Source organism: Macaca mulatta, chromosome 5 (assembly GCF_049350105.2).
Source record: "Macaca mulatta isolate MMU2019108-1 chromosome 5, T2T-MMU8v2.0, whole genome shotgun sequence".
In the NCBI taxonomy this organism is placed as follows: Eukaryota; Metazoa; Chordata; class Mammalia; order Primates; family Cercopithecidae; genus Macaca; species Macaca mulatta.
In genome coordinates, this window is record NC_133410.1 from 147,040,293 (window position 1) to 147,056,932 (window position 16,640).

The 16,640-nt window shown below is 37.0% G+C and overlaps 1 protein-coding gene across 1 annotated transcript in view; it reads right to left on the reverse strand.

Annotated features, from left to right (window-relative positions):
* The window catches only part of SLC7A11 (solute carrier family 7 member 11), a 73,600-nt gene that overhangs the window by 8,352 nt on the left and 48,608 nt on the right, over window positions 1–16,640 (reverse strand). The window contains 5 exon segments of the mRNA NM_001266291.1: window positions 525–702; window positions 2,290–2,439; window positions 3,943–4,039; window positions 4,850–4,953; window positions 7,095–7,218. Of these exon segments, the coding sequence (NP_001253220.1) occupies window positions 525–702; window positions 2,290–2,439; window positions 3,943–4,039; window positions 4,850–4,953; window positions 7,095–7,218 (653 nt within the window).

Here is a 16,640-nt window from a genome sequence, read left to right on the forward strand (position 1 = left end):
TGCATGCACATGTGGAAGCTGCTATTGTTCTCTTCATTGTTCTTGTTATTATAATCCTTCATGAGGCACCCTTCCTTTTAAGGTACTGCACAGTCATAATGTTTAAGGCATTTGCAGGCCACTGCCTAACTCCCCAACAAATCTCATGTCACTCATCAAGTTACATGTTATGATATACAATCACCAAACTACATTCAACCCAGAAGGAAAATAATTAGGTTAGTAAGGGATTCAAAGAAAGATTAGGTCGTTTAGAGAACTACTGATAAAATTTCATCTAAAACAAAGCTGTTTCTCCTAAGAAGTGATTAAGGAAGCCCAAACTAATATCCTGAAAGGATTCAATGGCTGTACCCTAAATGTCCTTCCTGCCAAAAAGTAGTTCCAATTAAAACGCCATAATGTTCTCAAATCATCAATTATGCCACTTACATTTTTAAATGTTAAGTATATTATGTATGTACACCTTTATGGGTTTTCTACATGGTGTTGCACAATGTCCTGAAAGTATTTAAAATTCTTACCTGACATTATTCTAAACCACTTGGGTTTCTTGTCCCATATAATAAAGAGATAATATGCAGGCACTCCAGTCAGAGTGATGATAAAGCCAATCCCTGTACTAAATGGGTCTGAATAGAGGGAAAGGGCAACCATGAAGAGGCATGTGAAGGAAAACAAAGCTGGGATGAACAGTGGAACCTGGAACACAGAACACAAAAAAAGTCACTTCAAACATGTTCAAGCAACAGAAGTTGGGTTTGAGATGAGCATGTCAGTCATGACATATACTTTAGTGATATGCTGTAGTCATGCGACCAGGTGATAGGCACCAACGTGCCTTACCTTAGTAGCAAAGTCTCTTTCATGGTGCACAGATAATGTATTAAATGTACTCCTGGCCGGGTGCAGTGGCTCACGCCTGTAATCCCAGCACTTTGGGAGGCCGAGACGGGTGGATCACAAGGTCAGGAGATCGAGACCATCCTGGCTAACACGGTAAAACCCCATCTCTACTAAAAATAATTAAAAAAAAAAAAAATTAGCCGGGCGTGGTGGCAGGGGCCTGTAGTCCCAGCTACTTGGGAGGCTGAGGCAGGAGAATGGCATGAACCTGGGAGGTGGAGCTTGCAGTGAGTGGAGATCACGCCACTGCACTCCAGCTTGGGTGACAGAGCCAGACTCCATCTTAGAAAAAAAAAAAACACACACACATTAAATGTACTCCCTTAAATGTCTTAAATGTAATTCAACTTAGTTTAAATTGTTTTTAATTCTTTGGATAGAACAAAATCTAAGGACAAAAAAAGGATATTTTATTAGAGATGTTCTGTTGGAATTATTTTACTAGTTAAATGCCATGATGATTATGGTTTTGATTTTAAAAGACTGGCTCTTTGATAATTATGATTAGAACCCACTTTAATGTGGAGTCAAGAGCACCGGCTGCTTGTTACATGTTAAAGTCTTCCAGTGCATGTTGATTTTCTGTTGAGATTCACAATAAGAACTGACAGGAATAAAACAAGCCAACTCCTATTCAACCACTAATAAAGATGCCGCCAGCATTAGGCAATGAATATTATTAGAAACAAATCCTGACAACATGACTGACAACATTATCTATGCCATTTCTTAAAAACAAATAAATGATGAGGTCAAATCAATCTGTGAGTCAAGTCTGAAGAAGATGGCAAGCTTCTTCTCCAGTCCTCCAAAACGGAAATGCTTACTTATGGGAAATAGGTATTAAGTGGTAACTTCATAGATCTTCTCTTTCCCTGTATACTTTACATTTCTATTCCTTTTAGAGTGTATAATATAGAGAAAGAGCAGTGTAACAAATCACAACATTTAAGTACTTAAAATGCCTATTTTGTAAGGGCAAATTCCTTTTTGGAATTGGCATTAACGAAGTATCTCCCTTACTCTTTCTCACCACGGCTGTCCACAACTCCAGCATAAAGACAGACAGAAGTAGCCCATACTTTGAGTATATCAGGTCATTGAACACATTCATGAAAAATCAACATACCAAACATTCATTCATACTGTCATTTTTCAAAAATGTGACATACAAAGTTCAGCACGTCACATAAAAAATTGGATGAACTATTTTTTTCCAACTTAAAATAAATCCAACAGGAAAGCACTGCCTGCAAGAGTTAAACATTTTTATTCCACAGATGCTGCCCCCAGCCCAACCTCCCCATCAGTAAGTTATGACAAAGGGAGGACTAGGTATTAGGAGAAAGATTTATGTAAACCCATCAAGATTGCTGAGGTTACCTTGAAAGGACGATGCATATCTGGGCATTTGTATCGAAGATAAATCAGCCCAGCAACTGCCAGCCCAATAAAAAGCCACCTGGCAAAACTGAGGAAATTCAAAAGACTGTCGAGGTCTCCAGAGAAGAGCATTATCATTGTCAAAGGGTGCTGAGGGGGGAAAGGGAAGCAAGCTTGGTGAATTCAGTGAAAGCACAGATGATTAACAACAACAACCTCACTAGGCATTATGACCATTTTCAAATAATTATTTATACCAATAAATTATCATCATAGTTAAAACCTGGATTTGACTAATCTTTTTTCTATAATCTGCTGTCATAATCCATTTACACACCAGTAACGGTATGAGAGTGATATGGCCATTATATTTTATTCAAGTGGAATTCTGTATGAATGTTGTGTTTTGTTTTTAGTTCCTTTTGCATTTGAGAGAAGATAATATGTTTTCAAAGAGTAAAAGAAAGGGTACTCAATGACTCAAAATTGAAAGACTCAAAGATTGAGATGATTAGTAAATAACCAATAATAAACAGTAAAAAAGACCCAACTGGAAGATTTACAGAAAGCTCTGCAAATGCTCTGATGAGCTCTTGGCTATCCACACACAGGAAATACAGACACTCATGTTTGATTCTGTCGGCTCTTGATTGCAAAACATTGAACTTTTTTCCTCCACATTTACTCTCCTGGTGTGCTTGTTGTGTGTGACCCTCAAGACCACGGAGAAGAATGAAGCACAGAGATCAGCTTAGCAAGTCTCTGCAGCTGCACATGCCAAGGACAGCACGACTGATAGCAGAGGCTTAAAATGAAAGCCCTCTTCACGGAATAATACATTCTGTTCCCACAAGTGACGTTAAAGTCCAGATTCTGCACGGAGGGTACGCATACTTTTAAAAGAAATTTCAAGGAAATGTTCTGAAACAAATTAAATGCATGCAAAAAAAATGTTCAGTGCATTCTATGGTGCTCCTGACAACAGATTCCAGTTGAGAGAAATGTTACAAAATCACCAGTAAAAATGAATATAACATTGCCAATGGGTATTTGAGGACTTTTACACCTTATACAGTCTTTTGTAGCTCACATTTCACAACACTTTGCTCTGCATAAAGAATTTTACAACTCAAATTTACCTCATGGTGCTTTTATTTTATCCTGTAGGATAAAAGACATTATTTGCTCTCAAATGTCTCAAATGAATAATGGCACTGTCTAGGATTTTATCAATTCTTTCAATAATTTTGTGTGCATTTCATGATAAGGTGCCTAGATAGTACATCTGGGTACTTTTTGGGCTGTAGCTTTTTGCTCTACTTTCCTTAAGTAGTTGGGACTTAATACTCTACATTCTTTTCTGTGAGGTGCTATGTCGATGAGAGGAACCAAGCTAATCATTTTCCTTAGACTGTACACATTTTTGCAAAGACGAAAGAGAGGTGATGTGATTTTTGCCCCAAAGCATCAAATGGGCATCAGAAACATGGAGTAAAGGGAAGAGATGGAAGATATCCTGCCTCCCAAACTCCACCATGACATACATTAGCAATGAATGAGAAAGTAAAGTACTATCTAATGTCTGGTTGGAATTCCTTTTTGCTAATCTATTATTCAAGGTTATATCTAGATACACTTGTTAATATGCATTACCAAAACAATAACAGCTGGCAGAGGAGTGTGCTTGCGGACATGAATCATGGAGAGGATTTCTGGAAGGTGACCCTCTCGAGACGCAACATAGAATAACCTGATGGGAGAGAAATGTGGGTGGAGTTGACTGTATGATTGATCATTTCAAAGGGAAAATCCAGAAATCCCAGAGAAAACTTGCATCTTTTTCATACCAAATGGTCAGGCATTTCTCAGGTGATTGCCTAAGTTCACTTTTCAAATAAGGTGAAGAAACATCATAGGAAATCTAAATCTGAATTTTACAAAATCTGCCAACATTATATTATTCTTTGAAGAGAAAGAATAGCAATATCTGATTCGGCATAGCGCTCTCTACATATGAATAGCTGATGGGAGATCTAGTTCTAAATTCCTGGTATTTATATGTGTGTTGTCCATCCAATTCAACAAACACACGCACATGCACATCCACAGGTACACACACATGTATGTAGCATTCACATTAATCTGATCGGGTTTTAATCTTATATTAAAAGAAAAAGACTTTTGCATCAAACTAAACAAAGGAAATACGGATGGTAGGGGTGGTGATTTCTGATGTCTCTTACTTTACTTTTTTTCTTGGCATCTTCAGAGAAACAGAAAATTATATCACCAGAAATAAAATGCCATTGTTAGACTCTGTGGAAATACTATTTTAAAAAAAGCCACATGTCAGGCTTCCAAATAAGCTATTAATAGGCAAGCAGTGCCCTCTAATGGACAGAATAAAACATGCTGTTGATACTTGGACCATTTCAATCTTGCATGTCCCTTTAAAAACAACAGGTTTGGAGGCACTATTTCTTTTCTTTTTAAAGTTATCCTTATCACATCCAATCTCAAAAACAGAAATGTGTTTCTGGAAATACATGAACTCACTCACCTGGAGACAGCAAACACACCACCATTCATGGAGCCAAAGCAGGAGAGGGCAACAAAGATCGGAACTGCTAATGAGAAATTTCCCAGTAGCCGCTCAGAAAAGGTCTAGTGAAAGAAAGAACGAAGCAAATTAATGCCTTGCCAGAAAGTGGAATAAAATGAAACAATTTAGGCCAAACTTGCTCTATGACTTTCTACTAGCCTGGTGATACTTGTATGTTTTATAATTTCTCTCTTTGGTTAGGGTCAGACTAACTCCATAGACAATAATCAAAAGCAAGGACCACGGCATTGCTTGTTGCAAAACTGTAGTCAAAGGTCTAAACAGGCACCTTCTCTCTACTTTCAAAAAGCAATGATCCATTTATCGAATCTTTATCAACTATGATGTGTATTGTCTCTGACTCTGACAAGTGATAAAAGCTCAAATCAGAATTCTACTTCTGGAGATAGAAATCTTTCTGTATAATACCTTCTCTTTAGCCTGGAAAACCAGATTTTATATTGAAATACACTGAGAAGTATTACAAATGTGTGTTTCATATGCCAATCCCATTGTTAGGAGGTAAATAAAATAACTGATGACTTAATAATTTATAGCATATACATGAGTAGCTCTGAAAATCTTTTTCCCAGAAAATCACACTAGCTAAACCTCTGTTTATAAGGTCACTCTGCCCCCCTCATGTATCTGTCAATTTCTTTTGTGGTTTCCTATAAAAAGGTTAGAACACAAATAAAAGTCCAACAAGCCACAGAAACTTAAAAGATAAACACAACTTCTAAAACATTATTTTATGCCATGATATGTGCAATATTGCAAATTTCCATGAAGGATATATTTTCCAAAAAAGAAAATGTGTTGGATTCATTAGTTGTCCTTGATGCAGCTGGTGCTATGTAATTAGTGGGGCACATTATGCCCAAAGAGTAAGTGCTGCCCTTTGTCTCGAAAGATGAGATGACTGACCTGACTTCAATAAGCTTTGTATATTTGATTGTCTGGTGGGACCTAGAGCAGTAGTCAGTCTTTTTCAATACAGTGAACTCAAACAGGTTCAAATGAAATGAGATAATTTATTCCTTGTAGATGTTGCTGATATGAGGTTATACCAACTATTTTAAAAGGAACTGACATCAGGTAACGGGAACTTAATTTTTCACCATTCAGTGTTATGAAGTCAAGAGTGAATGGTCTCTTACTAGCTGTGTTATGCAAAATAAAAGTATGAGTCACCAAGTCTTTTTTTTTTTTTTTTTTTTGAGATGGAGTCTCTCTCTGTCACCCAGGCTGGAGTGCAGTGGTGTGATCTCTGCTCACTGCAAGCTCCGCCTCCCGGGTTCACGCCATTCTCCTGTCTCAGCCTCCCAAGTAGCTGGGACTACAGGCTCCTGCCACCACACCTGGCTAATTTTTTTTTTTTTTTTTTTTTTTGTATTTTTAGTGGAGACGGGATTTCACCACGTTAGCCAGGATGGTCTTGATCTCCTGACCTCGTGATCCACCCGTCTCAGCCTCCTAAAGTGCTGGGATTACAGGTGTGAGCCATCGCGCCTGGCCAGAATAACAGTCTTATAACATGATCGTTGGGGACAAAGATGGTCCTGGTGTCAAATAAATTTTGGAAAATGCTATAAAATTATGTGTATCCACTTCTTAGGGAGTTAAAATTCATGTTGGTATCTTTAATATTCTGAGAAGTATTATAACAACAATATCTGTTTAACTTTGAATAACCCAGTATTTCCTAAATTTATTAATATCCCAGGACTAGTATTCAAAAGGATATACTAGGAAAACCAAATTTACATGGTCCACATCAAAATTCTTAAGTGACACTTGGGGAAAGGATTTTGAGTTCGCATTTGAAAAGTTTATAAATAGAAAAATATACAGAACAAATTGTAATTTGCATACAAAAAATGCATTTATTTAGATTCAATAACTGTCCACCTATCTTTAAAGATATGCTGGGATAATAAGCCTTGACAGATTTTCAAGCATGTTATGTGTGAAATTGTTTTATAAGAAATTAGAAATAATGCGAAATCATATAGGAATTTAGATGTATCAGTTAAATGGAACACGCTAAGGTATGCTCTAAATTTTTTTAAATATTCATTATTATTCAGGTCAAGAAAAGATTACAGAATTTCAAAACACTTTCTGCTAGAGGGAACTACTATAAAATTGCATCAACTCATTAACCTAAATTCCAATTGGCATTTTCCCAACTTGGACTTACCACTGCTACTGCATTTGAAAGCAACAGCTCCTCAGCATTAATGGTCGTAAAGTAGGCCACATTTGTCAGCACATAGCCAATGGTGACAATGGCCATAGATATACATATTGCAAGGGGAATGGTTCTGAAATGCACAAAGGAATCACTTATTCATTATCTTTTGTTAGTCATTCTCTGATACCGAAGAAAACAACAAGCTAATTCAAATGAAGAATATAATGATATCTACAATAATTATAGGCTCTGTTGGGTATGTATACACATTTCATCAGGGCAAAGAACCACATATTCCTTTGTAACTTAATAAGGTCCATGGGGGCAGATACTTCGTCTGTCTTGTCTATTGCTATACCCCAGAACATATGGATTTATGTCATTCATGTACTCCGCAAATGCTACAGCAGTGTTTCTCACACTTGAGATGCATCAGAATCACATGCAGGGCTTGTTAAAACACAGACTGCTGAGCTCCACCCCACAGTTTCTAATTCAGTAGGATTTGCATTTCCTCATATGTTCCTAGGTGATTCTGAGGCTGCTGATCAGACTACACTTTGAGAACCACTGTCCTATAAACATTTCTAATACTAATTCACTGCCTTGACACCTTTCTAACACTAGTCCTTAAAAATATTTTTCACGTTCAATATTTTTTCCATCAGTAGCTTTCCTTACCAACAAATAAACGCGCACTTTTGGAAGTATGATAGCGAGATATATCTACCTTTCTAAATGTGGCCATAATTTTGTATAAAACACAAGAAAGCACAGAAGTATTCACAATAATGACTTTGTACTGCCCTGCTGTGAGTTCAAAGGAAGCTCAAGATCGTGAGTATCTAATAATGCAACAGCACAGATAATCCCATGAAATTAGAGGTGACATGCTGTGAAGTACAGACGACCGGACAGTGCTGACACTATGTGGCATCAAGAAGTACCCGACACAAATGAATATTATATGTCTTCATTTAATGCACTGGGAAAGCCAGGAAGTTACTGACCCTAATAATTTGATTCCATGTTACCAATACACATTACTTGCTTAACATAATCGCCTCTTCAGACTCTCTCCAGTTCAGGCAGCTTAAACCTTCAACTGCCTGCACGAAGGCTGATCATTTTTCAGCCATAGTGCTTATCAGCCCTCATGGAGCCTTCACCCTGCTGGGTGCCACTAATGAAGACCTCAGTGTAATTTCTTCAAAGATGAAAATGTAGTTCAGAATCGGGGGGGAGAGGCACAGCCTGTCTCACTACCCAAGCTGGGTGTGTTTACCACACTAAGTCCCAGCACATTATACTGAACAGCGATATCCCCTGTTGAAAACATGCGAGCCTAGCCAGTCAGCAACTGTCATTCATTATGCTGCTTGGAGCCTGACACTTCCCCCGATTCCCAAAGCCTTCAGCGTTGATGGGGAAACACATTGACCTCTAAATGCTGACATCCTAATATGAAAGTAGCAGATGGTCCCCTTCCCCAGTGTGAAGAGGGTCCTGTGGAATTTTCTGTTAACACTATAACATGCACTGCTAGTTGTGATTGATAAATGCTAAATTTAAGTAAAGAATATCACTGAGCCAATCAAATATAAAAGGATGAATGGCATAAAGCAAATTAAAGATGAATCCTGTTTCTTCGTAAGAAGGGCTATTGTAAATGCAAAAGGGTAAGAAGGAGAACATGAAGGTGTATACACAGCTTTTCAATCACTCAGTGTATTATTTTGACCTTGAATCCTTTCAGCTTTTATAACATCCCCATATGGGGAGTAAATTCTTTCTGTGGAGGAGAGGGGAAGAGAGGAAAAGAAGAAGAGAAAAAGACTCCCTGTTCCTTGCAAGCATATGATTAAGGTATATAAAGGTTCCATTAATAAAAAATGAAGTGACATTATTAATTGCAGTGAAGTAACCTGTCCAAAACAGAGAGTACTGTCACATCACATGACGCTGCAAAATAGCAGAAAGAAATAAGTCTGAAATTTGGGATTGTGACTCTCCCAGCATAGAATTTATCTTCCCAGTCCAGCTCCTCCAAGTCAGCCGCCTGCCTGTTTCCTGCCTAGACATTACAGTCTCTCTGAGGGCCGTTTCCTAAATTGATCTAAGCAGAAGGGATCCCAGAAAATCTAACCTTCTAAGTTGGTTTCCCTTCATTCTGTTTGTTAATAACAAAAACAACAGGAGCAGCTGCTACCATTGGGCTGCGATGTGCCCAACATTTCATTAGGCACTTTACATGTGTGTCTCCTTTTGTCCTTAGAAAATTCTGTGAGTTAGGAACATCAGCACATTTTATATATGAGAAAATTAAGTCTTCAAGAGCTTAAATAACTATTTAAGGATACAAAATTGGTAAGGGGAAGCCCCGGAATTCAGATGCATACACATTCTACATTGAAATTCGGGCATTTGGACCACCAAAGTGTGTTCACTTTCAAGCATGTGGGTCCCTCAACTCTATTACTTTTAAGGAAAATCATAGTTGTTTAAAATAAAGTTTATTGGAACTTTTATCAAGCTAGTATTTCTCATGTATTCCTTGACACTACAGTGTTATCTATTATAAAGAAGGGGACAAACTTATTTCATGACTTTTATCACTCTTCTGTGTAACATGAACTGTAATGTCAAGTGAATGTTTTCAAATAGTTTCACTGCTTAGGAAAGACAATTTTAAAATTATATATTATTTAAAAGAAAACAGAAGCTTACAATAAATTTCCCTAAAAAACTTTTTTTTATAGAAAAAGAGGGAAGGTAAGCATGCCTCAGATAAGCAGAAACAGACTAACAATTTTCCTATCAGCCAAATATACTATCCAGATATTAGTGAGAAAAATAACAGCTTAAAATATAAACAAGAGAGTTGAATCTTGCTGCAATGCACAGCATATCCAGTAAATTCTCTATAATTATTCTTTTTAAAAAAAAAAGTCTTTTTTTTTTTTTTTTTTTTTAAGACAGAGTCTTACTCTGTCGCCCAGACATGAGTGCAGGGGCACAATCTCAGCTCACTGCAACCGCTGCCTCCCGAGTTCAAGCAACTCTCCTGCCTCAGCCTCCCAGTAGCTGGAATTACAGGCACCCATCACTATACCCAGCTAATTTTTTTATCTTTATTAGAGACAGGGTTTCACCATGTTGGCCAGGCTGGTCTCAAACTCCTGACATCAAGTGATCCTCCTGCCTTGGCCTCCCAAAGTGCTGGGATTACAGGCATGAGCCACCACTCCCAGCTGATAATTAGATGCAATTAAGCATCTAATGGCAAGTTGGATGGGGTATGGTAAAATAGCCACTAGCTTCCATTCTTATGTTCCATTTCACTTTGACAGAGGGAAGTGGGTGGGGAGGCTCTCTTGGCTGTCTTGGCATAAGCAGCCATTATTGACAATGAAGAGCAGTTGACTGCTTCAGAAGGGCTTGGCCCTACACAGTTAACTCTAGGTTTCAAGTATCAAAGTGTAAGAGCCACTGGGTGAGCAGATAAAAGCTATTAGGCCATGCCAGAGCAATTTCCTGGAGGCTTTAGATGCAGAAAGCAGATAGCATTGCTAGTAACCCAAGATTAAGGCAAACGGCACTTGATAATGAAGGGAATTAGAGGAAGGAACCAGTAGGCCATGGATATTTCAAATCCTCTGTGTTCTTATGAGGCATCCACCAATCCTAATTGCAACAAAAGTATTATTTTTAAGCTGAGTAAAAATGACTCACTCTTAATAAAATTAAGTTCTATTCTTTCTCAAATGTTAGTACATGTTTGTTATGACTAACAAAATACCATTTACAAGACTTACTTAATCCTAAGAGCTTTTTGTCATAAATGCTCTTTTCAATTAACAGGCATTAAGTATGTGAGAGTCTGCTATTTTTATTAGTTGCAAATGGTCTTCAATCAAAAAGGTCTTGGATAGCCTTCTTTCCTACAGGCTTATTTTAAATTGGCACTTAAAACCAGTCTATGTCACACATATTTGCTTTATTTGAAATTGTTAAATGGAAGTCTCCAAAACATGTGCTTAGAAGCATTTTTATTCTGAGTGATAGGCTTCCCCAGAAATGAAAATGGCCCTATACTGACGGCAGGCAACTTATGTTTGTATAATCTACAAAGCACTGCCAAATACATCTTATTTTACCTTTAAATATATGCATGTCATTTTAAATCATTTGTGGAATGAGAAGCAGCATGAGCAAACAAAATTTACAACAACCAATGGAAATAGGAAGTAATATCAGCAATTTTTAAACAAGAAAACCAACGCTCAGAGAGGTTGAGAGACATAACCAAGGTCACAAAAGTAGTAAGTGGGAGGTCTGGAACCAGGACCCACATCTTCTGGCCCTGAGTTCCACACACGGTATATCTCGTCACAATGTCATGGCTGCTTTGTGCCTGCTTTAACTCTAGGTACAATGCCCCCAGGACCTTTACATGCTGACAAACATGTACTATTTTTATATAAATGAGGCAAATATTAGAAGACCAATTGTCATGGTGTGACACATTTTAAGCCAAGTATATTTTTCTTCACACCTAATAGTACTAATAGTAGAAAAAACATTCATACCACAAATAAACTTGTAAATAATGCACAATAAGGTGCGTTTTTTAAAGTATGCTTTGCAACTCTATCATGAAGCACCAGAAATGACTATTGTTTCCAGTGCATCATTTTCACAAAAAGTAACCCTTGCTATGAAAATGAAATGAGTAAACCTAGTCTGATTCTCCCGAGAAGTCAAGGAGACCTGAAGGTTAGAAGGATTTCTGACATACAACCCACATGAGTGGTCTGAATTACATGAGTGATTCTCTAATCACCTGGATTTAGGATATTTCAAGATTATTTTATAACATGAATACAGTCTTCTGAGATTTGTGCAAGTCCAAATAGATCATATACACTCTCCTCTGTTGGACACACAGAATGGCGACTACAGAACTCATGGATCCTGGGGCACCTAAACTTGTCTTTATGCTGTGGGGCTGGGCATGATGATAGGCAGTTCTGTCAAAACCTACAGTTGTCTGTTCTGGAGAGAAATGGTTGAGGCTTCACATTTCTATTTAAAAATTCTAAACATTTTAACAAATATACTTGGCATTCAGAAAAAAAGAAAGAAGGGAAAGAGAAAAAATTAAGAAGAACAAAAAATGGCAAATACCTTAATATGTAAGATGCAAAACACAAAGGGAAACTGGGGACTATTTCTTTACATACAATTGAAATGGAACTGTAATTTATCTCAACATAAAGTACTTATAATCATATTAAGTACCTTTTGATTCAAAGCATTTATTTTTGAATCATACTTGTTTCACATTTTCTTAACAGTGACCCTGTAAAGGTAAAGACCTTGAAAGCTTTTCTGTAGGTCTGACCCAGAAATGACGCAAACATCTCTCACTTCTCTTTTTTGACCCACCAATTTACTTTTTTGCAGAAGTACTCTATTTATCTTATTACCACAGCTGTTAATTTTATTCTACCCTTCAAACTTCAGTCATGTGTTACAAACAAAAAAAGTAAATAAGTACATTTCAGAGAAAAGCTATCTGTATTTTTCATTCACATAAGTTTTCTTCCATACATTTTGACATACTTTTCCTGACTCTTGCTCACACTAAACTCTCCAGAGACCCCTTGACATGGAACTGTCCTATCTGCCTCTCTGATTTCTGACATTTCTAGCAGGGATTGAATTATAAGAAAGCATTCAAGAAAACAAATAGTTTTCCAGACATGAAAAAACTTAGACTACAGATGACTGAGAACATCTGTAGAAGAACACACATTTCTTTGTGTGTTTTCAGTGATTCTGCCTCATTGTCATTTAGTGCTGTGGTGGTAACTCTAGTTTTCTACTGAGTGGGAATTGGGCTATTAAAAACATAAATGAAATGTATTTGAAGATATATAGCACATAGTTGCAGGTAAGGCATAGGTGGTCACTGAAAAAATATATAGCAAGAGGAAGAAAACATTCAATAAGCCTATTTATGAACTTTTTTTAAAGGTCTATGGTTCATGTTCATGCTTAATGATGATTCTGGGCCAAGGCTGAACAAAGTGATGGGCCAAGCATATTGTTACATAAATGTACACAGTGATCTCACTGATTTCCAGCATCAAACACCTGCCCTCTGCTTCTTACTGAACCATGGCAAGGCTATGGGTGTTTTCACTGAGACATTTTAAATTTCAATACCACTGATGTCTAATCTAAATCTCACCATTCTCCATTGTCCACAGATGAAGAACTCCATAAAAGAAGAGAAGACAGAGAGACCTGTAGGGAGATGTAAGAAATGAACAGACAAAGATTAAAAGACGGCAGGGCTAAAGGAAGCTCGTGGAAAAATGTGCAGAGATGCATAAAGGAAGGAGAAAAGTGCAGCAAAGTCACATAGAAAAATGGCCAGAAGGGTCATTCTTAGCCACCACCACATAGAAAAATGAACTAAAATGAAAACTTACAACTCAGAACTATGGAATAATAAGCAATCAGAAACATACATATAAGCAGTTTTATCTATTCATTATTTTTATTCTAGTATTAGAATAAATTCATGACTAAATAAAATTATTCAGCAAAATGTAGCTTGAGAGTAAATTTTCATTTGCTTGCATTTCATACACACAAAAAATTTGCATTGTCTGCATCTCATTTTTTCTCATTTTCTAAAGATTTAGAGTGTGTCTTACAGATATATTACAGTTATCCACATTTATCATGGATAAACACAAACATATTTGTAGGGAAGTTCTAGTGTACAAAAACAAAATTGGTTTTAAATAAAATACTAGCAATTAAATAACTAAGAAGACAACACATTTTAATAGTAAAAAATTAAATTTTACACTGATGTTCAATTCTTCTATCTGTTAGGTTGTTATTAATTTTTTAAAATTTATTATTTTCTTCAGGATTTGGTCTACAGAACACTAAGATAATGCAACATTTCGGTGAACCATTTTTATAATAGTGTTTCTGAGATTCAGATTTACAGCTCAGACAACTACTCACCAAAAGTTTGTGTTCCCTTTCGAAAGTGTAAGTTATTTATGAGAAGCAGCTAACAAAGCAGACAACACATTTCCCAGCCTCTCTTGTGTCTAGGAGGGGAACGTGACTCATTCTTGCAAACAGAAAGTGAGTAGATGTGTTCATTGAAGACCAAGGTGGTTAAGTGGGTCACCTTGTGACATCCTTTTCCTGAGTTGAAAAGGACCTATAGCATGACAAAGCCACATGATGGAAGGAATATGGGTCACAGAATAAATATGTGAAAGACAGCCTGCCAGTAGCCAGGGACACCAACAATGGACTGTTACATAATTTTTAAAAATTAACTTTTGATTGTGTAAAGACATTGAAATTTTGTGGGTTGTCTGTTGTAGCAATTAGCATTATTCTAACTAATAAGAGAATGAAGGACCTCATTATATCAAGACTTTTCTGTAGCTTTTAGTTAGTCCATACAAGACTCAAAATGGTTCCTCATTAAATTTTATTTTACAATATATTACTTGTTTTATAAGAGACAAATATATGACATAAAATTATTAAAATGATGTTCTAAATTATAATATCAAATAAAAACTGATTTCATCTTTAAAAGCGAGGAGAAATAAGCATTATTATTACTCACACTTCCCCAAAACAGAACAGAGATAGACCCCATTGTTCACTATTGTGAAATTTTAAAATATCTTGCACTTTTGAAAATTGCTACCCATCCAACAAAGAACAAAGTACCATTGCCTGTTGTTTTGCTCAAGGACACATAATAAGACAAGCAACATTAAGTTAATATACTTGTATGCTAAAAACAAGGCAACATAAAATAAATATACACACTTTGGCATGGTAAATGGAAATGAGAGTCAAAATTCCCTTAGACAGTAAACACAGGTCTTAGAAGGAACTGAGAAAACTTATACAATACACACACAAACCAGGTCCCATCACATTTCTGCTGCACAATAAGAAATGAAACAAGTAAACATGGAGACATTCAATCGTGCCAAATGACACTGCTTCTACCACCCAAAATTGCCTCCAACATTTCTGACCAATAAAGGCAAGTGCAACAAATGTTGATCATTTCACTGTGACATCTTGTGGTCAACTAAACAACTGGCTTTCAAGTAGGGTGCTCTGGGAATTAGAATATAAGATGAGCAGTGAGATTATAGAGTACCCTGTTCTCACTCATTTCAACCAGATAAGTCCTCTTCTACTAGCTTCATGTATTGACATTCTGTCAAAGAAAGATGTGCTCCAGTAGTTGAAGTAGGTTTAAAATCACCGTTCTAGATACTCCAAGTCATGTTTTTACATTGCTTTGTGGACCCAATGCTGGCTTCCTAAAGTATAGTTTAAAATATATATGAATTGGGCCAAGCATGGTGGCTCGCACCTGCAATCCCAGCACTTTGGGAAGCTGAGGCAGGTGATCGAGGCCCGCCTGGCCAACATGGTGAAACCCCATCTTTACTAAAAATAGAAAAATTAGCCTGGTGTGATGGTGGGCACCTGTAATTCCAGCTACTCAGGAGGCTGAGACAGGAGAATCACTTGAACCCAGGAGGTAGAGGTTGCAGTGAGCCAATACTGTACCACTGCACTCCAGCCTGGGCAACAAGAGCAAAGACTCCATGTCAAATAAATAAATAAATAAAATATATAAAATTTTGTTTTTATAAAATGCCTATATATAAATGATTACATAGGTATGTATGTACACATTTGACCCTAAAGTTGAAAATAATTTTTCACTGCAACAAATCTCTATTTGTACTCTTAGGATAATTAAGGGAAATATAACTTTAGCAAATGAAGCTAATGTTAGTAGGAAAAGTATAAAGTTGATAGCAAAGCCAATAGCAATGGCCTGGCCTTAGTAAAAGTAGTAAATACACATGCTAAGGCCACAGAGGACATGACATAGCAGCTGAATGGAGCAGAGGGAAAGGTGGGAAAGACAAAAAAACAGAGTTGATAGGCTAAGCACCCTGCCAGTTCAGAGAGATAATACGTCACTGTCGAGAAAGTGATGATGAAGACTCCTGGTTGGAACAGTTGACAGCTTCCTGAAAAGGTCACAAAGGCTCTCAGAATGGCAGAACCTCCAGTAAGCCCTGCCTCTCCTCGCCTCAGGCTGTCAATTTATATTCGTATTCCCCACAGAAATGGAAATGTTGTGATCTTTTATCTTTCAGCTCAAAAGTTAAAACTTGTGAAAAATAAGTTTTTGTGCATTCATTTTATATTTACTAATGCCTTTTCTTAGACTACATAGATTCATGTCCCTCTCTCGAGGAACATTCTTCTCAAGTCAAGTGACACTATCTTATGGCTCAGGGACTCTCTGCCCAAGGGAAACAAAAGTGGTTCATACAGTTGTCCATCTCTTAATTTCCCTTTTCTTCCATCGTTTCCCTCAGCTTTATACTCTAAATTCCTACAACCAAGAAAAATGTCTATATATACCATCCCAAATGTAAATTGTCTTTTGGTGACATC